The sequence below is a fragment of the Fringilla coelebs genome, assembly GCF_963513975.1.
Source record: "Fringilla coelebs genome assembly, chromosome: 6".
In the NCBI taxonomy this organism is placed as follows: domain Eukaryota; kingdom Metazoa; phylum Chordata; class Aves; order Passeriformes; family Fringillidae; genus Fringilla; species Fringilla coelebs.
Window position 1 is genome coordinate 11,085,204 of NC_140034.1, and position 24,780 is coordinate 11,109,983.

Here is a 24,780-nt window from a genome sequence, read left to right on the forward strand (position 1 = left end):
CAGCTGTGCATCACATGTAGTCTGTAACAGCTTTAGGATTAATTGTTATCTGTTTTTCCTACCTCATTAATCAAAGGCAAACAGCAGATATAATCTATTTTCTCAGGCAGATTTTGGAAGTGGATGCATGTGTTCAGTCTGTGTCAGCCACAGTTATTCTGAAGTACATAACAGTCATATAGGGCAAAGCAGCTTGTGCTAAGCAGCTGTCCTGCAGAGATAGAGTGGAGAAAAATACCACATCAAAAACAATCACCAGAGTCCTTCCTTCTCAACTCTCAGACTTCACGAGTTCTTAAAAACTGCATTCAAGGCCATGCTTTGAAAAGCAGATTTTTAAATTTTTTTTTTCCCCCTGGTCTTAGAAACGGGAATAAGGCTCAATGCTGCCTAACAGAGGCAACTGAAGTGAGAGATAATCCTGTGGTTCAGCAGACAGGCAGTGCCCAAAGGTTCAGTGCCAGGATATGCCACAGACTGACTGCAGAAAACTAAAGCTGTCACTACATCTTTCTGAGCCCAAGGGTCCTGTTTGTACTAGAGGGACAACAGCTCCAATTTTTTTTTAAATCTTTGATGTTAAAACTTACATTTAAGTTCTTCAGAGCACAAACAAACTCCCATATGACCACAGCTAAACACAACAGTCTCTGTTCTCAGCTAGAACCTGCCAACTAAAGAGAAAAGCATTTTTCTTTTCTAATACTTCTCACAAATTCAGCCCCAGAGCAGGCTACCCCACTGTCACATCTCCAGAGCTTTTCACAGCACAATGCTGCAGAGCAGAGAACACAAACACACACCCTGCCAAAGGACCTCTGCTTCACATGCCCTGCACACAGGTCATGGTTACCTGATTAACACACACTTGGCTTTACACAACACATTACATATTGCATTTTTGGCTTGTGAGAAACAAAGCTCACTCTCTGAAATTTTAAAAGTTTAATAAGGGATAAATGGGACAATATCCAGCATTAGGGTGTTTGGCAATATGCCAAAACCACACAATTAGCTTACATCAGTGTTCTCATATACTGTTACATTACAGGGGATACATAAATACTCATAAGAGTTTACACAAACTCAAACATTCCTGTGAGTTTAGGAACTCTTTTGCTTGGTTTTAACCTTTAACTTGTCTGCATGCCATCTTGTAGATTAAATCAATATATTTTATTTCTTCTTGAGGCTCCATTCTGTTGTTTTGACACTTCCTAATAACCAGAGAATCAGTAGTAAATTTTTTCTCTTGGTGTCCTGATTCTTGTCAGTGTTATCTTATCATTCAGAAAAGATGGTCCACGAATGTGAGAAACAACATAGCTATTTCATACCATTATCTGAGCTGGTTACACAAATAAAAGCATTTTAGCATTATATCATTTTTATTTTAGTACTTTGCTAAGGCCTAAGATATATATTGATCGCACTATTATTTATATAAGCAATACAGTACATACATAAATTGACAGGTTATATTATACCAAAAAAGCAGTTAAAAGGAATTAAAAATTGTACTATATCAGAATCTTTGTGATCAATAACTTGCAAAAGCAAATATATTAAGTGCAAAAGTGAATATATAAATACAAAAGCAAATAACTACATTTGTCATTTATAACATGGCTCATGGTTTATTTTTTTTCTCTGTGACATAATAAAAAATAAATAACAAAACAAAAAATCCAGATGAAGGATGCGGAAAGGGTAGAAAAGGGGAACCTACAATCACTGCACATCCTTATAGAGATGGGAAAATTCAGCTGATGGTCTTGTGACACCCTATGAAACCTTCACAGAACCGTGGAATGGTTTGGGTTAGAAGGGACCCTAAAGACATCCAGCCCCAACCCTCCTGCCATGGGCAGGGACATCTTCCTCTAGCCCAGGCTGCTCGGGGCTCCCTCCGAGCTCGACATGGACACTTCCAAGGATGGAGTACCCACAGCTTCTCTGGGCAACCTCTTTCAGTGCCTCGCTACTATCACAGCGAAGAATTTATTCCTAGTATCTAACATAAACCTGCCCTTCTTTCACTGTGAAGCCATTCCCCCTTGTCTCAAACTCCTCTCCTCAAATGGATTTCTTAAACATAATCTATTGAAACACACTCAGATGTTTCAAACCGCTCCTTCCCAACAGGTGTCTTCGCGCACCTGCGTGGCTGCAGCCCCTGCCAGAGAAGGACAGAGCCCGTGGCTGCCGGCCGGACACCCACGGGGCTGCCTCGCCTTCCCGCCGGCTTTGCCTCGGCTTATGCCGGATTTACCGCCCAGACACAGAGCCCCGGCAAGGGGAGGGCGACGCAGCCCCTCCGGGTAAGGCAGCCGCCGAGCCGCCGCCGGAGCCCGCCCCGAGCACCCTCACCGAGCGCTCCCCGGGAGCGCCGCCCGCAACAGGCGCCCGCAGGCGGCAGGCCCCGCTGGCGGCGCCCGGAGAGGGGAGCGGAACCGGGCCGGCCCTGAGGGGTCCCCCCCGGCTCCGCGGGGACGCGGCTGCACTCACCGCTCCGGGGCGCGGGCTGCGGCTCAGGGAGGACGGCAGGGAGCGGCGTCACCGAGCCCCGAGGCGGCGGAGCGGCGGCGGCCCCGGTGCCTGCGCCGCTCGGGGGCCGGGCTGGGCGGGGCCGGACGTGAGGAAACTTCCGCGGGGCGGCGGGGTCGCCATGGCGGGTGAGTGAGGGGGGAGCTGCAGGGAGCGAGCGCGGGAGTAGCAGGGGACAGCCAGAGGCGGGGTCCCGGCGTTTTCTCAGCAAACTAACGAGGTTTAAAGAGTCCGTGGTGCTTTGCCAGCCCCCCGGGCTGCTGCTGTTACACCTGGGTGTGCACCGTGTCTAGCACCTCCCTCATGTGGAACAGAGGCCCCCATGTGTTTTACCACGTCTCTGTATAAATATCTAAAGGGTGGGTGTCAAGAGAATTGAGCTGCGAAGTTGGTGCCAACCAACAGGACAAGAGGTAATGGGCAGGAATGATGAACATGAGGAAGAACTTCACTGTGCAGTGACCGAGCCCTGGGACAGATGAGCCAGAGAGGTTGTGGAGTCTCCTTCCCTGGAGATATCCGAATATCCCTGGAGAACCTTCTGGATGCAATCCTGTGCCGTGTGCTCTGGGATGGCCGCGCTTGAGCAGGGAGGTTGGACCAGCTGACCCAGTGGGGCCACTCCCGACCTGACACTTTCTATGATTTTGTGTGGACTTTGTATCTTTGGATGTGATGAACTCTTTTCAGGTGTCTCTGTGGATAACAGTTGAAGCCAGCAAACATTCAGGCAGGGCATTTATCTTGGCTTTGAGCCTTGCTTTGTCTGCCAGGGCAAGGCCTGATGTGCAGAGGTGGGGCTGCTTTGTGTGATCAGAGGAGGAGCAGAGGGTTCTTACAGCTGTCTACCCTCCAAGGAGACACCATGAAACGAGGGCTTTGTACTCAGCAGTAAACACCCACCACCTTCAGCAGGGCTCAGCCTTTCCCCATCCTCTAGGAGCTCACATGTTACTGTGAATTAATTCTGACATTCATGGCATGAGCACTGCATACATGCCATTGCTGCCATGATTTCTCTCTGTCGTGCACTGCATTAGCATCTGACTGTCATTTGATGTCAGAAGACTGCTAGATCTGCCAGTGCTACAAAGCCACTGCTGTCCGTGCTGCAACTGCACAGCTCAGAATGTACTTCCACTTGTTTAATAACATGGTTTTCTTGCAAATAGCACGAGATGAGGAATTAGATTTCATGACCAAAGACAGTTAATGTAAATTCCATTTTACTTTAATCAATATTTACCAGTAAAGCAAGGAAATCCTTCAAACACATAGCTGCTGGACGCTGATTTGTTTCTGTATGCTTTAAATGGCTTCAATATCTTTATTTTCTCATACAGCAAAAAGTCCTCCTGATAGTACTCCAAGAAGGCCTGTTTTATCTGTCAGTGCAAGAAAAATTAAAGATAATGCAGCAGACTGGCATAATTTAATGATGAAATGGGAGAGACTGAATGATAATGGATTTACTACAGCAAACAAAATAGTCAACATGAAGATCAGTGAGAGGTAAGTATGCTAATACACACAAATAAAGATAGCATAAAGATTGCTTTTATTGAGAGATTAATCTTCTTTCTTCACTAGAAAGTTCTTTTGGGGGATGGGAAAAGAACATGTCACAGTGGATAAGCTAGCTCTTAGATCAAACTCAGCAGTTGCATTTTTTTTTGGTTACATAGACTATTTACATTCAAATAATGTCTCATATAGTAATGATATTTGCAAGAAATGGGAAATGTTTATTTTACATAGTCAAGTGTAACATATTTTAAATACTTTCATAATGTACCAAGTTAAAATCTAATTCTATAAATCTCAGCCCATGTGAATTCCCTTATTCTCTTGCGTGTTTCACAGGGAGGCATAAAAAAGCTCAAGTCAAAAGTTCAGAAGATTTTAAGGAAGAATCAGTGAATTGTACAGACAAAAAGTTTTAACTTTTTGGTGATGACTTGAAACAAAACCAACAGAGAATCAACAAAAATACCACACCACAACCACCATTAAAAAAAAAACCACAGAAAAACTGAAAAAAGACCCACTTTGGGAGAGCTTTTACTTTCATGCTGTAATGAAAAGCCTTAACTAACAGGGCTTTGAGCAGCTTCTCCAGATTCCTGACAGCTGAAGAGGGTTTGTCTGACAGGGTTCTGACACGTACAAGCTGAGGAATATTTTGCTGTAATGGTGCCAGATACTCCTTTTGCTCTTTAGCAGCTCTCTGTCTCCAGTCTAAGTTTACAGCTGGTGTGAGTCTGCCAGACAGGGCAGGTGTCTGCACACTGGCTGCTCTGGGGTCACAGATAAATGTCTTGGCTCAAATTTGCACAAAGGTGAGTTTGTGGTGAGGCACCAGATTGTCCTGTGGAGCAGCTGAAGTGTAGGCATACCTTGTTGGTGATGGGAGAGCAACCTCCAGCACAGGGGCAAGTTAAAGAGGGAAAAAGTGTTATCTTAACACCTGCAAACGTTTTTTCAAGCATGTGTTCTAAGGTACAGTAGTTCTGTTTTTCTCTGAAGATTGTGGTACTAGCCCCATTTGCCCCATGGCCAGCTATGCTTTTTTCTGTTTTTATGTAGGAATTCTCATGAACAGCCTGTGAGTAGGAGATTTTGTAGGGTCAAACCACAAGGATTTTAAATCTGCACTGCTCAAGTAAACCAGTAAACCTGTGTGTAGTTGTTTACGCTGCCTCATCTTTCTGTTTCAGATTTCAAGACAACAAACTGGAGATAGCATGTGATAACAGTGCTACAGAACCTGAAAAGCCAACCCGAAAATACAATGAAGAGCTGGACAATTGCTGTGCAGAATTACTTGAAACCTTAAAGCATATGGTAATACTCAGTTTTCAGACTAGTAAATATGAATCAGTTCCAAGTGTGCTCAAGTAACAAGGAAATATCCTGAAGTATTTATTGTAGGCAGAAAATTGGGATTTTCATTCATATTTCATTGGCTTCAAATCTAAATAACTATAAATCCAGAGTGCACCATTTATTTGATTGATTCGTAAATTTCAAAGCCGATCTTCTATCGGCTTATAGTCCTACTCCCCCTTTATAAAGTGATGTGTAAACAAATCGTACAAAGAATGCATTCCAAAGCTGCCCCTGTTTTCTGTTTCTCATCCTGGATATTCCCTCTGTTTAGAACAAAAGAAACAATAAAGCATAAAGCAGTGCTCTACCTGCCACCATATCCTTGCAGCTGTCTTTGATCAGACATAATGCAGTCATATTTTTAGCCTGCTTACCTGTATTTGCTGTGCAGATCTCCTTCTCTGGAGAGTGGAGTAAGATAATTATGTAACCCAACATTTATTCTGGATACCTTGCTAGGAATTAATGTCACCTGTCAGTTTGACAGGAAGCAAACAATTTTTTTTCTGCCAGATACTGTAATTTAAAATTCTTATTAAAAATAAGTTTTAGAGCCTTTTGCTGAAGTGGAGGCCCTTTAAAAGAATGGTAGATCTAATATTTTTTTATAGACAGGATACAGACCTCCAGTATTTAGGAAAAGCAGGAAACTGGCTAGATTTCCCTCAGATTTTTTTCTGTAGGGAAAAATATTTGGGAATTTTTTTTTCCTTCATATACTCTTGTATTCAGACTACAAAGGCATTGATAAAGTTTTTCCTCTTCCTGAAAAACAGGAGTCTAAGCAGTCAGTGTTAGATTGGATGCTAAACATAGCTACTATGACCTAATTTATTTTTCATTCCTTAGGAGTTTATACAAGCTTCCAGGTTCATAGATGTGTCTGTGGTTTAGCTGCTTGATGTAAAGATACTGCCTGCAAGCTTCATTTTGGTGTAAATATCCATACCCAAATGCACAAAGTCAGATGAACAGGAAGGAAGTGGATGGAATGACCTATTTTTTGAAGCAACCTGTTAGATCACCCTAGATATATTGTCAGTAGTAGCTTGAGCTGCTTTTTTCACCTGCTGCTTATCTTTTGAAGTTAAAGTCATCTTGATATGGTAATGTACAAAAAGATCTTGATAGGGCTTGTGCTATACTGGTGGGATGTTTTTCCCCAGTGCTAAATTAGCCTCCTACAGGTAGCCTCTGTGTTGCTGAGGTGAAAAAGTGAGAGGGCTTTAGTATATTTCTACATGTGGGAAACAAAAGAATGTCCAAAACAGAGTCATATCTCCAGTGTTCAGAATTTACAGGTATCTCATATTAAGTGTTTATATAGATTCCAGTTTTCATTCCTGTCTGGAGTTAAAAAAATGCAAGTTAGAAATGTCAGTATTAAATAGCCTTCATAAATAGTGTGTTTTCAAAAAATGCTTAAGATTAGGTAGTCTAATATTCCTGAGATATTCATTAACATTCCTTGTTCATCATTTTCAGACAAAAATACAACTGAAAATGGAAAAGCTTACTTCAACTACTAAAGCAATCTGTGACTTGGAAACATTCCACCACGGAGCTGGGAATTGCAAGGCTCCCTTCTTTCATACATGGCCCACACCATATTTCTGTAAGTAGTATATTGATTATCTTAGCTAATTACATTGTGTCATCAGTGTCATCCAATTTATGACTGAAAAATAAGCCCTCTTATCTGGATGTCTTGCCTGAGAGGGGGAGAGTGCTGTCTCCTTTACAAATGACTAATCAATAAACACATGAATGCATCACTTGGTTTAGGGTTACTGCTGATGACTGCCAAGCATTGTCTGACATGCAACAATTACAGCATAGAACTAAATTTGTCAGCAGCTTACAGTGTCCAAGCTGCAACAGCCACATCCTCTGCAGGCAGAGATGAATTTGCAGCTTGCTGGTGTTGAACTGCAGGCTTAACTACTTGACTTGTTACTTGACATTGAAATTAAATCCTTGAATGCAAAGAGCAAGCTATACCTCAGTTAATTCTCAAGCAGCCAAAGAAAAATACTTCTGATCTCAGTGTCAATCAAGATAAGTAAAGAAATGTTACACTCTACTGTTAATATTAATTCTTTTAGCGTTCACTTGATGGCAAAGGGTACTGCCTCCCAACTGGTATTACCCCAGTTTTAAAACTGTCTGAATTCAAGAGAAGCGTGTTTGCATGGCAACCAACTGCCTTCTTTGTGAAAATCATACCCCTGTGAAGCTCTGCCTCTTAATTCACTACCACAGTTTAGCAGGAATCTTAATGTATTAGTTTCTGCCAGCCTCAAAGAATAAGAATGACAAAAGACTGCTGTCAAAACACCCATTGTGACTGAATCATTTAGTAATGCTGTCTACTCCATGAAAGACTAAATCCTTCTGAGGATTTCATAGTTCAGGCTAAGTTAGAAGCACAAGATCAGTCTCTCTTTAAAAATACTTTGCGTAGATATTTTTTAGGAATTCAAACAATGAAAGATTACAGGTGCATTTTAACCCTCCTATCAGTTTTACTAACAGAACTAGTAACAGTTTCTACAGTAAATGCTTCAGTTTTGGTCTGTTGGGGTTTTTTACTGTTGATTTTCACAACTGGTATGACTTATTGGTGCTCATGCATTGCTGAAGTGCTTTACAGCATGTGAGTGAGGGCATTCTTAAGATTAGCTAAAATCAAGAGTGACTCTAAAATGTGAAGCTTGTATTTCAGGATAGCATTACCAAGTTATAAAATTAAATTTCAGTTATTTGAGGAATAGCTGTAACTGATTATTTTACAGTGGGTCCTGAGAACCAATACCACTGCTTATTCTGTACTTAAATGCGGACTCATGTCAAAATCAGCAGTGTGTAAAATACATCCCAAAGCTGAGGAAATTGTTTAGCATTTTATATTCTAATGTAAAAACATCATTAATGCTGTAAAAAAAAGATGGCTAAATTTGGGGAATAGCTTATATAAGGTAGGGTTTTTTTATGATCCACGTACTACAAGTATAATTTAGCTTTCAGAGAATTGCTGAAATCTTCTGGTCAATGTGCTTGGTTTTTCAATCCATTTCAGATGAGGTTTCTCTGAAGCTATCTGAAATGTACAAGAAGGAACTACAACTCAAGCAAACAATTGTACAAGACATTGCTCATTCTGCTGACCAGGATCTGATGATGGTGTATTTATCGTCATGGCTGTACCAGCCTTACATTGAGAACAGCAGCATGCTGCTGCTTGAAGCCATGCTGCTGGAAACAGGACACAGGCAGTGCTAGAATTCCAAAGGTTACGTGGCTGTCTTCTAGTGATGCTTATATGAAACTGAACTGACATATTGCAAGGCTTACCAAGTAAGTTGATTTTTTGTAAAACTTATTAAAACTATTTTTCTCTATTCATATTCCTCACTTTGTCTCAGCTGATACTCCTTTTTCTGTGTGGGACAGTCTCATTTTGGTTGTTTTTATCTATTTTAAGGGCAACAGAGAGGCTACAGGTAGGAAGCTAAGTCCTCTGTTGTCAGAAAGTGGTAAGCACTGCTTGGTAGTCTGGGGGATTCAACGCATTTAGAACCTACAGCAAAAAATGTTACTTCCTCCAAGTCTGGACAGCCTAAAGTACCTACACAGTCCCTTTTGCCAAAGAAATTCAGCACTTCTTGATCTTCCATGGGGTTTATTTTTTGCATGAATTAACAGAGCAAATGTTTTTGTACTTGATGTATAAATGGAGGAAAGCAAAGCACAAAAAGAAGAATCCAAAAGGATCCACATAGTTTGGTGTGTGATTTTGAAATGCTGCTGCAGACAATAGTATAAATTCTGGTTTGGTTTTGATTCTGGTGTTGTTGGGTACATCACCCTCAAAGAGTCATCAAGCCTGAACCAGCACCCAGGGAAGGTTTAGTACAACCATTCTACAGTCATTATATAATAAGATCTTGTCCCTTTTAATTAACTGGGTTTTTTTGGTAAGAGATGTTCCATGAAAGCATCTGTGAATAAAACAAAACCTGCTTTTGTCAAGGCTGTATCCCATCTTGTTTGCTCCCTGTCATAGGGCTAGTTTTTCCTTGGGGTACTGGTACTGATGTCAAGTAGTTTTGGTTTGAAGGTGTGTCTGTCCCTCTGTACTGATAGGAAAAGCAGGGTCACTTACCTCATTAGCCCCAGGCTGAAACCTTGGGCTTAGTAAGGGAAATACATCAGTTTCCTGCAGTAAACAGGACAGATGGACAGGACAGACTTTTTCCGCAAAAGTTGTCTTGAAAAGTTGTTCTGTTGAAGAATGAGGTTGTTTCTGGCAGCTAATAAGAGTTCTATTCTTAGCCCACAATTCCAGCATCTAAAAAGAAATTCTGCTGCAGCTCAAGGAGAATAAAGTTAGGAACAGCTTTGTTATTTTTTCAGTGGAAGTGTTCCACTTAGTTTAACAGCCACCTTAATTCATCTGAGTTGGGCCAGACCTGTGTCACTATGGAAACATCTCAGTACTTCAAAAATATTTTCCAAGGAGAAAAGATTGATTCACATATAGAACTGTTCTTTTAAGATGAGAGTAGGTGTATTATATTTCCCAGCATGTGCAAATTGATAGGGAAGGCAAAATTGAAGCAAGTTTTCATTTTCTCCACAGGTGGAAATTGTGGTTTGTTCTCATTTCTTAAGAGGAAAAAAGCTCTTCAGGAAGGGGTCTTCATATTCACAGACCCTCTTGCTTGACTGTTGTTGGGCATTGGAAGATTACTGCAAAAATCATTGCAGAGATGTTTTGTCATTCAGGCTCTAAGCAGTTGGTTGTTATATTTGTAGCTCTCAAATATAATTATTATACAGTCAGTACAAAAAAGTATCATAAAGAATTGCTCACTGCAATGAAAGACTTTGAAAGACCAGCAGAACTTTGCTTTGTATGCTACCTTCACTTACAAGGTAGGTCTGTATCCTCTAGCAATTACCACCTCCTAAAAAAAAGAGGGGGACAAAAACCCAAAACAAATAGTAACTCATTAATAATTCGTTCATGTACAGTATCTTGCACAGCTACTCATAAAAGGCAACGTTTTGGATAATCAAATTCATCTTCTACTTAAGCAACCACAAAAAAAACTACCAAACAAACCCTATGTTTAAAGGGACATAGAGCAGTTTATGTAATCTGTAAATTGTCTTCTGTTTAGATTCAATTTTAGTGTTTTTCTTGGTGGCAACAATACCATGAAAAAAAAAATCAGTGTTCATACTTGATTTAAGAACAGTTCTCTTGTCCAGATTTGTCTGATTGTCCCAGTAGTTGCATCTATTCAGCAATGAGGTGATACACACATTTTAAGGATATGTTACTACTTTTCAGTAATGTCTGCTCATTTAATGCTGTTCTTTTTCACCTGCTAAACTTCTTGAAAGAAAAGACAGTGCCCTGGACAAGATGCTGGTAGGAGGTCTCCACAAAAATATAATCTGATCCAAGGATCATATTGAAAGTATGACAAAAATTCAAGTAATTTGCCAAGTTTTCTCGCTGCCTAGAGCAACAGTCCCTTTGTATTATGATTAAACAGTACAAGGTAGCATGGAGTAACTGGAAAGGTCAAAGTGTAGAACTCATAAAGGATGCATCATCTGAAAGGGGAAAAAAAAGTGTAATACCACTCTAACAAAAATAGCCATGACAGACTAAAGCAAAAAAAAGAATTTGGTACCTCATTAAGGAAAATTAGATCACTACTTATGCACTTTCCCATTTATGTCTACGTAACAGCAATTTTTAAAGGTGTGGCTGAACATTAGACAAGCAACTTAAACACATTTCCAACTGTTCAGTACAAATCAGATCTTGTTTGAGGCTATTTTTGTCTCAAATCAGTGAATGCTTATTTCAGTAAGGATCAGCTAGGCTGTCACATTATTCCCAGAATGCACAAGTTTGTGGATTATACTTAAACCTGCTCATTTTTCCAGGCAGATTTATGTGCATCAAGTCTAGATGCTAATGAATATTCAAGATAGCTTTTAAAAAGCACAATAACAGTGTTTTGTAATCTCAGTGGCACAGAAAATGCACATTTTTAATATAGCTTTTATTTTACCCATATACAGCTTGCCAGTACACAGCACATCACTGCTGAACAGCAGTACAACTTACTGCATTTTTAGATGGCTAGAGAGAAAAGGAATTACGTAACAAAAGGGAACAGTGCAAGTTTTAGGGTTGACAAGATTTCCACTTCCCACCCATCCCCAACATATAAAGCAAACAGAACAATGTTAATTCTAGAATTTTTGGTTGCAATGCTGCTAAATTTATATAAACATAAGTTATAAAAAGTACAGGGCATAGAAACAGTTTACAAATAAGTTAAATTTCAGTTATCTCAGTATTCACATTAGAAAAATATACATTTTATAATCAGTCTTTTCCAGAAGAAAGCTTATAGGGTTTTCTAATTTATGGCTCCAATTCACTTTGTGAGAGCAAAATATCTTCACTTTGGCCACCTGCTTCCATTGCCAGTAGTGCTTCCACTGTTTCCAAAGGTATGCCTTCGGGTGTGCGAATGTGCATTGTAGTACCGTTGGAATCAGTCACAATGACGATGCCTTCTGCCTGAGACAAAACAGCAGTGTCTGGATGAGACAAGATAAGCCCATCTGAAGTCTGAATAAAAATCTGTTCATGTCCCTGAGACAAAAAATCATGGCTCTCATCAGAAATCTCAAAAGTTACAGTTTCATCTACAGTAACTGTATTTGCCAGCTCGTGTCCTTCCTCTGTCCCACAAGAATATCCACTCTGGTGTTTGAAAGCATTTTCCTGGTTTCCATGAGCAGACAGGGAGGCTCCCTGGCCAGCGTTCTGGTGCGACTCAGCCTGAGCACTCTGGGGGTAGTTTATTGGCACAACGTTTGTTGAAAAAACCTTCTCAAGTTCCTGTATCTCATCAGTCATGTCAGCATTACGGAGTTGCTCAGAATGTTCTTTAACTGCAAAATTCGGGTTTTCTTCTTGCAGTTGATGATATTTTGGGCTGTGACCATTTTCTGCACTCGCTGGTAGGCCAGTGCTCTGCCTGGTCCCTGCCTGCTCCATCAGGGAGCTGTGGAGCTCAGGAGCTGCTGGTCCCCCCGCCGCACTCCCGCTCACAAAGCGCGCCTGAACCAGCCCGGCCGAGCCAACTGCTCCCACAGGCAGCACCACTTCAGAGTGCAGCAGAGATCCTTCACCTGCCACGCCTGCTCCCTGTATCCCTGCAGGCTGGGGATACTCTATCCTCATTTCCACTGTTTGGGAGAAGGTACCTGAATTTTCACCATCGATTCGAACTCCTGAATCAGCAAGTGAATTATGTTCCTCTGCTGTCTGTAATGTACTTCCAGTTGTACAGCAGGTGATATGCCTGTCTTCTGAAAGCAAGATTTCTCCATTTAATGGATTAAAACCTGAAAAGGGGGAAGAAGTATTATTATTATGCATGCCAAAACCCCTGTATTTCAGCAATAATTTTGGAGGAAAAGCTAGACTACTTCCCTGCTTTGCTTCCCCCAAATAAGCAAACCTGAAGCACATTACAGGAGTTTCAGAGAACTTCCCAATGAGAAATTCACTATATAAGTATTTAAGGAATTTTTGAATAGTGATAGTTTATCAAGTATTTCTATATTAGGAGACCTTACATTTAGAGGCAGCATTTTTTTGTTCATCCTGAAAACAACCTGGGCTCAAAGGCAAACTCAATTTTCTTCCCTCTGTCATGCAGCTAGTAATTTTAAAAGATAAAGACTTTAGCGGGCACAAACTTGTCAGCAGCTCATCCTCATCACTTTTAGTAAGTTGATGGAAGCATTTAAACTTCTGTTTAAATTTTTATTCCTAATCAAACTTATCCTGAACTTGGACATGTCATCAGGTTGCTACATATTAATTAGCTGTGCTAAGAGCCCCAGCAGCACTTTTGTCCTGTGCCAGAAAAGGTCAAAACTACAAGAAATGCAGTGTTCTACCAGTTACTTGACCTGGACTTGACCACAGTGCCAAATCCTGAAAGTAGCTGGACAATAACCACTAAGCTGCAGTAGTATGAGCTGTCAGTCTTTATTAATAAAGGTCAAAATGAACAAGTAAGTTGGTTTGGTTTTGGATTTTTTTTGTTATGAAAGATACCACTGCACAAAAAAGGGACTTAACACTGCAGAGAGGACTATTTTTAACATTTTGCACTGTAGACTAGCAAACACCCTACAAGCAGGTGCAAGCAAAATGTAATTTTAAAAATTCATAGCCCAGAAGAAAATCATAGTGCAGAAAGAAATAAGCATGATCATCAGAGAGCCTTTCAGAGAAAGAAAATCTAATAAAGGGAAACAAAAATAACCATTGACTGAAAGACATACAAAGGGCAAAAGCAAAGGCACTTAGAGCAACACCAAAACAAGGTATTTACAAAGTTGATGGTACTGACAGACGTATCTTACTAGAGATTTACTTTCCTTTTACTGTTACCCTGCTAATCTGAAGGGCAGCAGGATGAAAAATGAGTAAGGAATAAAAAGGCAACCACCTGAAGACTATGGTGCCAAATGGTGCCTCAGTTCCAATACAGAATGTATTCCAATGATTGATACAGAACACCCTACACCAGCTCTCCCTTTCCCCCAAGTTCCACAAAGCTCTGGTAATTCTACTATTGCAGCTGGCTGGGGCCAGGAGGAAGGATGTGCACTCTGCTTCCTCTGCTCTCCCACAGCTGACACAATGGTCATGCACTCAGAGGGACAGGACAGACAGGAAGCACACAGCAGAGGACACTACTGTGCTCATAAGTAGGATCAATCACTGATTATCATGCATCCAGCACTGAGCTACTGCTGTCTGCATCATGTGTAACTTTTTCCTCCTCATGAGGCCTTTCCAGTTAAACAGCTGCTTTTGAAGGACCTGGGAAGCAAGTTAAGAGATGAAACGGTAAGACAAAAACCACAGTAGCTTGAAGAACAAAGATTTGTTCAGCTCCTCCATGAACAGAACTGGAAAATCTGAAGAAGTTACCATCTTTTCCAAACAGTGTACATAAATTCCCACTCCTTTCTTTCACTTCATGTTGACTGGCATAAGCATTGTTCACATTTTCTGTTACATCTTCTAACTTGGTCCTTTTGGCTGGTGGCAACAGTTCTTCCCCTGAGCTCTGTCAATACAAGAGATGATTAACTGCAGCCTGTAACAGTTGACAATACTGGAAAAGATAACTGTGGGAACATCATGGCAGTGAACTGATGAACCTTGAAAAGACTAAAAGTCTTCCTAAGAGGTAAGGATTTAAACACAGCCCTCACACTTCACCAAAACTCCAAGGGGACAAAACACAGCTCTGCTACAGCTATAAACAGACTGAAGCTCATCAACTGACTTGTCAGAAAGAAATAACCTGTTTTCATGCCCCTCTATCCAACTAGCACAGCAATCACTTCTCCAGTGTCTGAACCTGCTGTAGGTTAGGCCATTTCCTCTAACACAGGCTGGAATCTGTGGAGCCCCCAGTTACCAGCACCTCAATTAAGTTCATTTGTCTCTGTATCAAAGACCTGTAAGTCTTTCATACTCTGTCCTGAATGCTAGCAAATGTCTCACCAAAGCCCATACTTAATGTGCTAGTTCATATACCCTACTATGATAAGACAGCAGAGAGTATTTTCAGTATTTCTGAACACCACAAAAGCCTTACTTTAACATGACTCAGATAATACCAGCATGATTTTGTAAGGAATAATTATGTATTTTTAAAAGTTTTAATTTGTCTTGGTTTCACTGTTAATTTTCACAAATGTGTTTCATACCTCAGCTAACCGTTTTTGTCCCAGTATGTCCACAGGCACTTGCTCACTAACCATTTTAATTACACTTTGTGAATAAGAGTCTGCACCTTGCATCTTCTGTTCTCCACTGAGTATTTTTGTGATTCCTAGAGATTCAGCAACCTTCAGAAACAGATATAACGAAAAAAGTAAAAGTTAGCCTCTCAGAACTGAATACATACATGCTGAAGTACAGATTAGTTTTCTTAAAACTGAACTAGAACTACATCATGTCTGGTCTAACAATCACTTCAGCTCAATGCAAGTATTTAAGACTCTCATGTTTTCTACCAGCCTTCACACAGACACATGACCTTCATCTGAAGGTGACTGTTAACAGGCAAACTTGAAAGAATTATGGTTATGGAATCCAGGGACAGTTATTCAGAGCAGTGTTTAATACAGATTATTGAGACTCTCCACCATATAAAAAACATTTAAGTTTTCTGTTTAGAGTAGCTCTGCGTAGTTAAGGATTTCCCCCCCCCCTCGTGTTCCATTCCTGTGCTTAATCCTTAAGTAGGTGCACTACCATCCAGCTTCTCAAGGCTAGGTTGTTTTGGGGTTTGGTTTGGTCTGGTTCTTTTTTAAAGAGCATCATTCTATATTAAGAATGCACATGAACACAGAAGAGAAGCAAGAAGCAGGTTCATCTGTCTTTCCAGATACAGCTCCGTAAACAATGAATCTGGAGTCACTGAAATAATAGTTTGCAATTTTATTTATGTAGTCACTACCTTTCATGTTTGTTAATGTGACTGTGAACTGCATAGATGCATTCAGTTTGCCCTCATTTTGCAATGAAATTACTTACCTCTTTAAATCAAGGTCACTCATTTTAAATATAGACCCCCTCCCCCTTCCTGATCAAACATCAGGATGTACTTTGATTAGTGGTTAATGCTAAATAAACCTTGCAGTAACATGCAGCTTTATACTACTCTAGATATGCAAGGCAGGTATCAGCACTGCTAGAAATGTTTTTTATCTTTCTAGTTGTATCCACTGACATAAACTAGAATTTAAGTTTTATTATGGATTTCTTTTTCTTCTTGCTAAGTTGCTGGACTTTTCACAATCATGTCTATTTTTGCTAATTAAAAATCTTATTGTTGTCAAATAAATTTACCTGCACAAGAAAATTAATTATCAGAGAAAATTAAAAATGCAAGGCATCTAAAATAAAACAAGCAAACAAAGCAACCAATCATATTTCCAAACAGCGTGCTTTATTACCTTAGCATCTTTTATTTCAACAGGCTGTTGGCAATTCACAGAATCAGAATTACTGAGGTGATCATAAGCCATTTTCTTTACCATGTTATGCAAATCTTCAAACTCCCTATATACATCTGGAAAGTAAGCTTTGGCTGGATGTCCTTTTTCCACCTAGGAATAAGAGGGGAATAAAAAAGGGCTTGTTTCTCCCTCCCCTATACTTTAAAAAAAGATTAAATTAAGATCTGTCAATTTTGTTCTGTTCAACATTTTAAAATAGAAACATTCAAGTCAAAAGACTATGGAATATTCAGAATGCCACTGAACCAGGCAGCAAAAAGCAAGGCTTTGAGTTGAGACCTACCAGAGTTTTGCCTATGTAAGACTGAAGTGATGTGTGGAACATCTACATGCTGCACAATATTAACTTAGGAAATTCAATTATGTCTCTAAAGGAATCTTTTATGTGTACTAATGGACATATCCCTAAAATAATATAATATTTTCACATAAAAACTCACCTTCATCAAGAGGAATTCATACACTGTAACAAGCTTTGTAAGACGTGGGAGAGCCAGCTCCATTAAGTCTTCATTATCACATTGTTGTATTAGCTGTCAAATGCCAGAATGAGATTATTAGGAAAAAGCAGCCCACACATTATGCACCCCATTTTCAGAACATAAAATATCACTACTTTTTTTTTTTTTAAAGATATGCTGTATGTTTAGGCAGCTTTAAGAATAGATGTAAACTAACTCCAAAATGGGGTAAGTTACAAAACCTCAGAATAGCTACTACTCATGTAGAGACAAAACTCAGTCCCACAAATGTTGCAAATTCATAGAAAGAACAGCAACCTCAGTAGCTTTAGTAGCCATAAAGGATCTATAACACACAGAAAACAAAGAACAAGTTGTGTTACTTGGATTTTAATCCCCATTCTATCCTCCCCCAAGACCTTCTTTGTGGGTTTGTTTTGGTTTTTTTGGGTTCTTTTCATTATTATTTCTTTTACTGTGTTGGAGGAGATACTAGTAGTAGCTAGTAACTTTCCTTCTCCAGAAAAAGGGTAGCAAGAATATATCTACATGTCAGAAGTCCCTTTTCCAAACCCAGTTCCCATTTTCCCTTTTTCCAGTATTCTGCTGGTAGTATTTTTTTCTTAAAAGACAACATTTTCTTCTTAGAAGCCATCTAAGGCTTTCATCCTGTCCATACATGAGGATGTAAAAAAAAAAATCTCTTTTGAAAATGATTCACTGAAAATAAGTGATTAATTAAAAAAGGAGGGGGGGCGGAATTGGGGTGGGGTAAAAATACTTGCAAAGTAATTGCAGAAGAGAACCATACCTCTTTTAACCTAGCTTTTCTTCTGAATACATTGTGTTCTGCTGACACACTACTAAGTGACTTTGAAGGGGACTGACCAGGTCTGCTAAGCCTTCCAGAACACCTGGATCTTCCACCCATCCTGGGGCGACCCCGTCTCTTTGGTCGTCTGGGTCTTCCAGGTCCTTTTGGGGTTACAGGTCCCCGGCGTCCTGAACTGGTTTCACTTGGTTGTTCTGCCAGCAAGTGTCTGCTTTCCTCACACTCTGATGCCTTAATTAAAAGGAAAAGTGTTTATTCACCATTTTAAACAGTTTTGAGGAAGACTGTTTTAAAATTAACTTTGCAATCTATGCAAACAATAAATAGCATATTAAAAAATGCAAAGCTGGATACAAGCATAACTTGCAAAGAAAGTTGTGGAATAAATCCAACACGTGAGTAAGACTGCTACTTTTGCATCACATATATGCCATTATTTGCAAAGTTAACATTTTTGAACCACAAGATATCATACAAAATAAAAACATTAAATAAACATAATGAAAAAGATGGTTTAAGTGGGTTAAATACATTTAATATTTTTGAAGTAAAATATATCCCCTTTAGATAAAGAGGTTGTAGAAATAAAACTTAATTAGCAGTAAAACATACTCAAAGAATAATTTGGGTTTCATTGTAACTATGTCAAGCATGAAGACTTTATAAGAAAGGCAAAAACTCTGACACCATGAACAGTGACAAGCCCAGTAATTAAATTCCAAAATGTACTGCTCAGTTACCACATTTCAAAATCCCATCTTCCCTAGGAACACAGCTAGGAAGCACCTTCTGTTATAAGATCATACAGAAAGTCAAAGTACCTTTTATATGTTTAAGTTATGATGATCATTTCAGTGTAAAATTTTTTAACTGTTCAAAGCAGTGACTTCTTACTTAAGCATCTTCCCTTTCCAAGCTAGAATTTCTAAGAATGTTCCAGCATATTTCAAGAAATTAATTTATAATAGTACTGAGTTACATCAGGCTTCTTTGCATAATCTGTACATTTGCATCCCAACATTCAGTAACTCCCTACTATTTTACTGATTAGGAAAGCTCTATAAATGGCAAATTTATGACAGTTCTATCCAGGGATTAAATTACTAAATTAGTTCTATATTTGACAAAGGATTAAGGGTTGAGCATGGGGATCTTGATTGGCTTCCTGTCTGTATCAAACTACAATAATTCAGAGAGCAGACTTCAGTAGTCTGCAATTCTCTTTTTCCAGAGATGATAACTGAGTGTAGAGGATGAGGGAAGGTTTGTTTGCTGTACATTTTCACTTTCCTGAGAACAACTTCACAATTACAAAGACAAGTAATAAATGTGGCATCCCTCCATCTAAACAAGTACTTTTTCCTAACCAGCAGCTGCATCAGCTCTTGCTGCAAAATGAGTCATTTCAGTATTAAAAGAGAAACTTTTCTTTGAAGTGACCAGCTTAGAACATCACAGGAAAAAAATTGCAGCTGAGGCAGCTTCCACCCTAGAGACTCAAATTTCACCAGTGTTTGGTGTGCAGGGTTTCAAAGCCTCACTTTGAAAACCTGCTCTAGGAAAACTTGCAGTTCACTGTTGTGTTCCAAATAAAGAGATTTTTCTGTGATGACATTATTTCAGCAACACAAAATGAGAGCAGATAATGTGTTGCTGTCATGCTAAAGGCTGTAACTGAACAACAGTGTTCTTATCCAAATGCAGAGAAGAATGACATTTATGCAGACAAGGTGAAAACTGCATGTCAGAAACAGTAAGAAATGAACACTTCAGTGAACATTTAGTTGCATGTGTCTGTGCAAGAGTACTATTGCTGCAGCACTGCAAGAGACAATATGATTTTTAAAGGACTTCAATGGGAAATTTGCCTAATGTAGTCTATCAGTGGATATTTCTGAGCAGTACAAGACTGTGCAGCTATAGAACTGCCATTCTACTTTCCACAGAATTGACAGATTTTCTAAGTAACACTTTACCTGTTCTCCAGCCTTTGAATCAACAGTTTCTTCCAGACTGGCAGCTAGTGCTTTTTCATGACTTAAAGTGACAGCAATTGAATCCAAATGTGCTGGACTCATCATTTCCTCTTCCACAAATATACTTCCATTGGGCTTATTGAGAGGTATTTTCTGAGGTGAAGGCTCCAGCTGTCCATGGTCTGGATTAAGTTTATAATGTCTTGCTAATCCTCCTTTTCCTATGTAAGATTTTTCACAAGTCTGACATTTAAACGTTTTGGGTTTCAGATTATAATTTGAAGAACTGAATAATGCATCCTTTCCCTTCACCTTTCCTTCTTCATCATCTTCTATACTCAGCTCAGAGTAGTCATCAGAATCAGACTGATGACCATCAGCCAAATCCTCCATTTTAATGAATTTATAATCTTTAGCTTTGTATTTGGGAGGCCGTGAAATCCGTCCAGAACGAGTTTTCACCTTCAAGGATTTCTTTAACTTGTCATCCTTTTGCTTTTTTTCAAGGCTTGGTGTACTTGCTGAACTGGCTGCAGCCATGGTAGGTTTTGGAGACCTTGAAGCTGATGCTGTGGCACAAAAAGCCGTCTGTCCATTCACCATTTTAGATGGGGGAATCTTGTCCCCAGACACTGACCCGTGAGATGGTAAAGGCCTCTGCATAAGCAACTGAACCGGAGACTCAGAAGAACTATGCAGGAGTAGCTGCTGCTGCTCAGTTCCTGAAACAGGCTGTATCCTAATTATCTGGGGATTAATAATGCCAACTCCTGGTATGCTAGATTTCCTACCAACTGGCTGGCTCAGCGTTATAGTTTTGGACTGGATTGGTGCCAATGTCGTCATTGGCCCTTCAGTTTCCTTCATCTGTCCTGGCTGAACTTGGACACAAATGGCTTCCAGCTGCTTTTGTGGAAAAAAGGAAGAGTTGCAATTACACAAGTACAGCATTAATAAATAAATACAATACTTTTTAATACATTCCCTTAAAGCAATGTGTGAAGAAACTGCTGCACGTCATTAACTTTCCATCTTAATGCATCAAAGCAGATTCCCTTCCTTCAAGCTACTGGTTTTTCTGCACATTTTCTGCCACGACTGCGGTTACACTAAAGCATGTAAAATTTGCTCTGAGGCCATGTCACAGCTTTGTTTCCTGCTAGCAGGCCTGTCTGGAGTAGCAGAGTCAATGCCATCACCAAGGAACGTTCATAACCTTCAGCAAACCCCATACATGGGAAAACTACAGTCTGCTACATGACACAGGCCAAATACCCAGTCCAGCACATACTATGATGTGTGTTCAGTTCACAAAAACTTTGTGGTGATGATTTACAGAATCAGATGCTACTGTTCATCTCCCTCACAGTTTCTCTGCCTCATCCAAATTTCTGCTTCAGTTCAAATCAATAACTTCACAACCTACACCCCAAAGGTGGGTTGAAAGCCCAGGGACTGTCACCTGCAAGAGGCATGCAGTAACTTCCTGTGTATCACCACTTGACCACTAAGAAACAGCTCTTCTAAGCTGTTCTGGGCTGCACGTGTTCTCAGACCGAAATACTGACCACAGCAGCTATTAGCTATATTCAAACACGGATTTTCCTAAACCACATTGAAAGCTGTGTCTTTGAGCTATGGGAGTGGAGTCTACACCCGAGGGCAGGTGTGACTGAGGAGAACGGCAAAAAAAAAAAAAATTATTAGAAAGGATTAAGCCCGCCGGAGACGTGGTTTTCATCACCAACGGAGCGCCGCAGCCTCCCTCCCCCAGCCCCCGGGGTTACCTTCTGCGGGAGGAGGCGGGCGGCCGCGGCCCTGCCCTGCTGCAGGGCGACCTGCTGGGCCACGCTCTGAAGCTGCCGGGCGGCGTTCTGCATGATGCCGCCCGCGGGGCAGGGCTGCGGCGGGGGCGCGGCGGCCGCCGCCGGCTTCAGCTGCTCCTGGGCCTTGCTCACTTGCTCGATGACCCGCCGGAGCTCCGCGGGGGCCAGCGGCGCGGCGGCGGGACGGGACGGCGGGGGTGGCCTCGGGCTCTCCAGCAGCCGCTCCAGTAGCCGCCGCTGCTCGCCGGCGCTCAGCCCTGCGCCCTCCGCCGCGCTCCCGTCCGCCCGCAGGTACAGCACGGTGCTGCTCGCCGCCCCCCCGCCGGCCTCCAGGGCGGCCAAGCTCTGCACCAGCTCCTCCGTCACCGCCAGCAGCTCCGCGCCGCCGCCCTCCTCTCGCCCCGCCGCCGCGCCGGGGGGTGCCCCGCGGGTCCCGGGGGGCTCGTCTTCAGCGGGCGGAGGGGGCGGCAGCGCCCCGGCGCCCCCCGCCCCGGGAGCCGCCATCTTGGCAGGCGCGGGCGGGCGGGCGCCGCATCGGCGGCTGCCCCCGGCGGTGTCGGCAGCGCGGGCGATGCGCGGGGCACCGGCAGCGGGGCCAATGGCGACCCCGGCACCGCCTGCCGCGCCCCCCGGGGCGGGGCCGCCCGGCGCCGACGGCGGCTCGCGCGGGCTAGAACCGGCGGAGGTGCGCCCGGAGCTCCTGGCCCCGTGGGGCTGGGTGCGGGACCCGCGGGCGGAGTTATTGTGAGTTGGGTTTGCCTGCTGTTTGAGCTGAGTCGGTACCGAGTCGCAGTACAAGAGGGACATGGAGCTCCCAGAGCGGGTACAGTGGAGGGCAGTGAGGGTGATACCTGAGGGACCGGAGCGTCGGTCTTACGAGGAAAGGATGAGGGGGTCGCGCCTTTCCAGTCTCGAGAAGAGACGAGTCAGAGATGACCTCGTGTCTGTGTACAAATGTCTAAAGGGGCTTGTGCCAAGAGAATGGATCCACGCTCTTCTCGAAGGTGCCAGCATCTGGGATACGAGACAACTGCCGAACAGAAAGTTCCACCTGAACATGTGGAAGAACTTAACTGTGCAGGTTACCGAGCACTGGAACAGGTTGCTCAGAGATATTGTGCAGTCTCCCTCAACTGGAGATATCCCGGAACGGTCTGGACGCAGTCCTGTGCCGTGTGCTGTAGGACATCTGCTGTAGCAGAGAGGTTGGACGAGTAGTGGTCTCCTCCAAAGTGACCTATTCTGTTTAATGTGTGCTCCGCCACTCGCTCTCACCGGGCGGCGTTTCGGGCGGGGGTCACGCGGGAAGGGCAGCCCACACGGCAGAAAAGAGCCCGAAGGGGTCACCTGAGCACGCTGTAGCCGGCCCCGCGCTCTGCCGAGGCCGGCCAGGCTCCAACAGCCGCAGGAACCCGATGAAGCTCGGTCCGTGCTGCAGTCGACCAGGGCGCTCGAACCCGCACAGACAGGCAGATACACAACCCACGCCGCGTCTCAGCACAACCGCGTGAGGTGGGTGGGAATCGCTGGGACAAAGCGGAGAGACGAAAAAAAGACGGAAAAGAAAACACTTGTGGCCCGTACGGGGATCGAACCCGCGACCTTGGCGTTATTAGCACCACGCTCTAACCAACTGAGCTAACCGGCCAGCTGATACATCGCGGAGCCTGTGGGAGTAATAAAGACAACCCCATGCCAATGTACCAGCCTTCAGCCAATTCAATGAAGGCGACGGACTGGGCGAGGAACCTCCTGCGTATGGAAACACGCTTAACCCCTCAGCAAAACCAAAAGCAAATCGCAAAACTTTTCCCTGACCATAGAGCAATGCAGCGCCTGGTACGGAACAACCGTAACGCGGGATCAGGGACAACTCCGCCTTTAAGTCAATAAGCTAATACTTCTTCAAGTTTACTAAGATATTATTCCAGTTTCTTTTGATTAAAATATTCGAACATTCTTTAAAAACATCTATTATTCTATTTAACGCACTACTAGGATCTTGGTTTGCACGGACAAAAATTCCACCTTTTCCTGGTGTTTTGAGTTTTACTACATACGCTGCATAGAAAAGAATTTTTCTGCTCACCTTTGAAGCCCACAAAGCACAGGATGTCTGTTTAGCAAGAGACAAACACCGGGGGACGGGGACAGGGAGGGAATGAGACAACTCTCCAAAATGCAGGTTTTTGGAGAGAGCTCGGTGAGAACATAGCGCCTGGTCTCTTTCCGGGCTCTTCTCTCTGCCGGGCTGGCGGTACGGCTGCTCTCCCCATCCCGCAGTAGCGCGCTGGATCCGCCAGGGATCAGGCCACCACCGGGGATGAATCTGAGCCCGCTGGGGCGCTGCTCCGGCCACGGGAGGCTTGACTGCAGACAGGGCCCGCCGCTGGATTTATGGAGCAGCACGTCTCTTGTCTCAAGGGCTTCCCTCCTTAACCCCTCACCCGCAGGCGGCTCAGCCCCGCCATCCCCGGGGGGTCGGGACGCCAATTGTATTTCGGGTTTTATTCTAGTTTGCGCAAAGTAGGGAGGTGGGTGGTATCCTACAAAAGTCTAGCCCAGTGATCATCAAAACTTTACACTTGCTATACCTTTTAACACACAAAGGCATCAGCATTCTTCGGTTACCAACTACGTAAGTTTTCTAGTAATTAATATTCAAACAACTATTAGGTAGTAGCATCTCGCTTCTCATGCTAGTTAGTCCGCAGGCGCAGTTCTTTTTTTCCGGTTGAGTCTGGGGTCCCTTCTGGGTAGGTGGCCAATGGGTTGCGGTCTCGCACTGCCGAAATTACGTTTCCCCTAGTCACTGCTCCATTCTCCTGACTTCAGTCCTGGTGGCTGTCGTCCAGACAGCCCGTTCACCTTGGGATTGTCTTTCCTTTTCCTTAAAAAAAAAAAGATTATCCGAGGGTGCGACATTCACAATACTCCCGCACCTGGGCGCGCACCTGGCGGGCAGGGGCGGGGCGCTGGCACGCCGTGCACACTGCGCATGCGCCTCCCCCGGCCGTACCGTGTGCAGCGGGCCGCGGCGCGGGGTCGGCGCGTGCGCGGTTGCCGGGGCGACTGGAACACAACATGGCGGC

At 42.7% G+C, this 24,780-nt stretch overlaps 3 protein-coding genes across 11 annotated transcripts in view; 1 reads left to right on the forward strand and 2 right to left on the reverse strand.

Annotated features, from left to right (window-relative positions):
* Positions 1-2,617, reverse strand: part of TECPR2 (tectonin beta-propeller repeat containing 2) — a 42,829-nt gene extending 40,212 nt beyond the window's left edge. For 7 of the 8 annotated variants that reach the window (XR_014616228.1, XR_014616229.1, XR_014616230.1 and 4 more), the window contains exons 1-2: positions 2,509-2,586; positions 63-211 (exon numbers count right to left, since the gene is read on the reverse strand). The gene's annotated coding sequence lies outside the window, so the exon portion shown is untranslated. Of the gene's footprint in view, positions 1-62; positions 212-2,508 lie in introns of all 8 variants that reach the window. The other variant, XM_084207693.1, reaches the window with a different exon arrangement.
* A 43-nt stretch (positions 2,618-2,660) lies between these two features.
* CINP (cyclin dependent kinase 2 interacting protein) lies at positions 2,661-9,317 on the forward strand. The gene is made up of 5 exons (XM_084207886.1): positions 2,661-2,675; positions 3,891-4,059; positions 5,265-5,391; positions 6,922-7,051; positions 8,516-9,317. Exons 1-5 carry the CDS (start codon positions 2,669-2,671, stop codon positions 8,716-8,718), a joined length of 636 nt encoding a protein of 211 aa, XP_084064012.1. The 5' UTR covers positions 2,661-2,668; the 3' UTR covers positions 8,719-9,317.
* A 2,290-nt stretch (positions 9,318-11,607) lies between these two features.
* On the reverse strand, positions 11,608-22,260 carry ZNF839 (zinc finger protein 839). Of its 2 annotated transcripts, XM_084207251.1 has the most exons (8): positions 21,650-22,260; positions 19,863-20,768; positions 17,866-18,117; positions 17,034-17,126; positions 16,531-16,683; positions 15,277-15,417; positions 14,489-14,627; positions 11,608-12,882 (listed from the first exon to the last, which is right to left on the reverse strand). In XM_084207251.1, exons 1-8 carry the CDS (start codon positions 22,190-22,192, stop codon positions 11,891-11,893), a joined length of 3,219 nt encoding a protein of 1,072 aa, XP_084063377.1. In that variant the 5' UTR covers positions 22,193-22,260; the 3' UTR covers positions 11,608-11,890. The 2 variants fall into 2 exon arrangements, with proteins under 2 accessions (XP_084063377.1, XP_084063378.1); XM_084207252.1 differs by lacking the exon at positions 15,277-15,417.
* Positions 22,261-24,780: the final 2,520 nt, after the last annotated feature.

Bases quoted from the DNA above. Each gene is read 5' to 3' on its own strand.
- CINP (XM_084207886.1), top strand. The intron at 5,392-6,921 runs GTAATACTCAGT...CATCATTTTCAG, and splicing joins TTGAAACCTTAAAGCATATG to ACAAAAATACAACTGAAAAT. The intron at 7,052-8,515 runs GTAAGTAGTATA...AATCCATTTCAG, and splicing joins ATGGCCCACACCATATTTCT to ATGAGGTTTCTCTGAAGCTA.
- ZNF839 (XM_084207251.1), bottom strand. From the start codon at position 22,192: ATGGCGGCTCCCGGGGCGGGGGGCGCCGGGGCGCTGCCGCCCCCTCCG. The intron at 18,118-19,862 runs GTAAAGTGTTAC...CTTTTAATTAAG, and splicing joins ATTCAAAGGCTGGAGAACAG to GCATCAGAGTGTGAGGAAAG. The intron at 16,684-17,033 runs GTGAGTTTTTAT...TCTTATTCCTAG, and splicing joins ATGAATTCCTCTTGATGAAG to GTGGAAAAAGGACATCCAGC.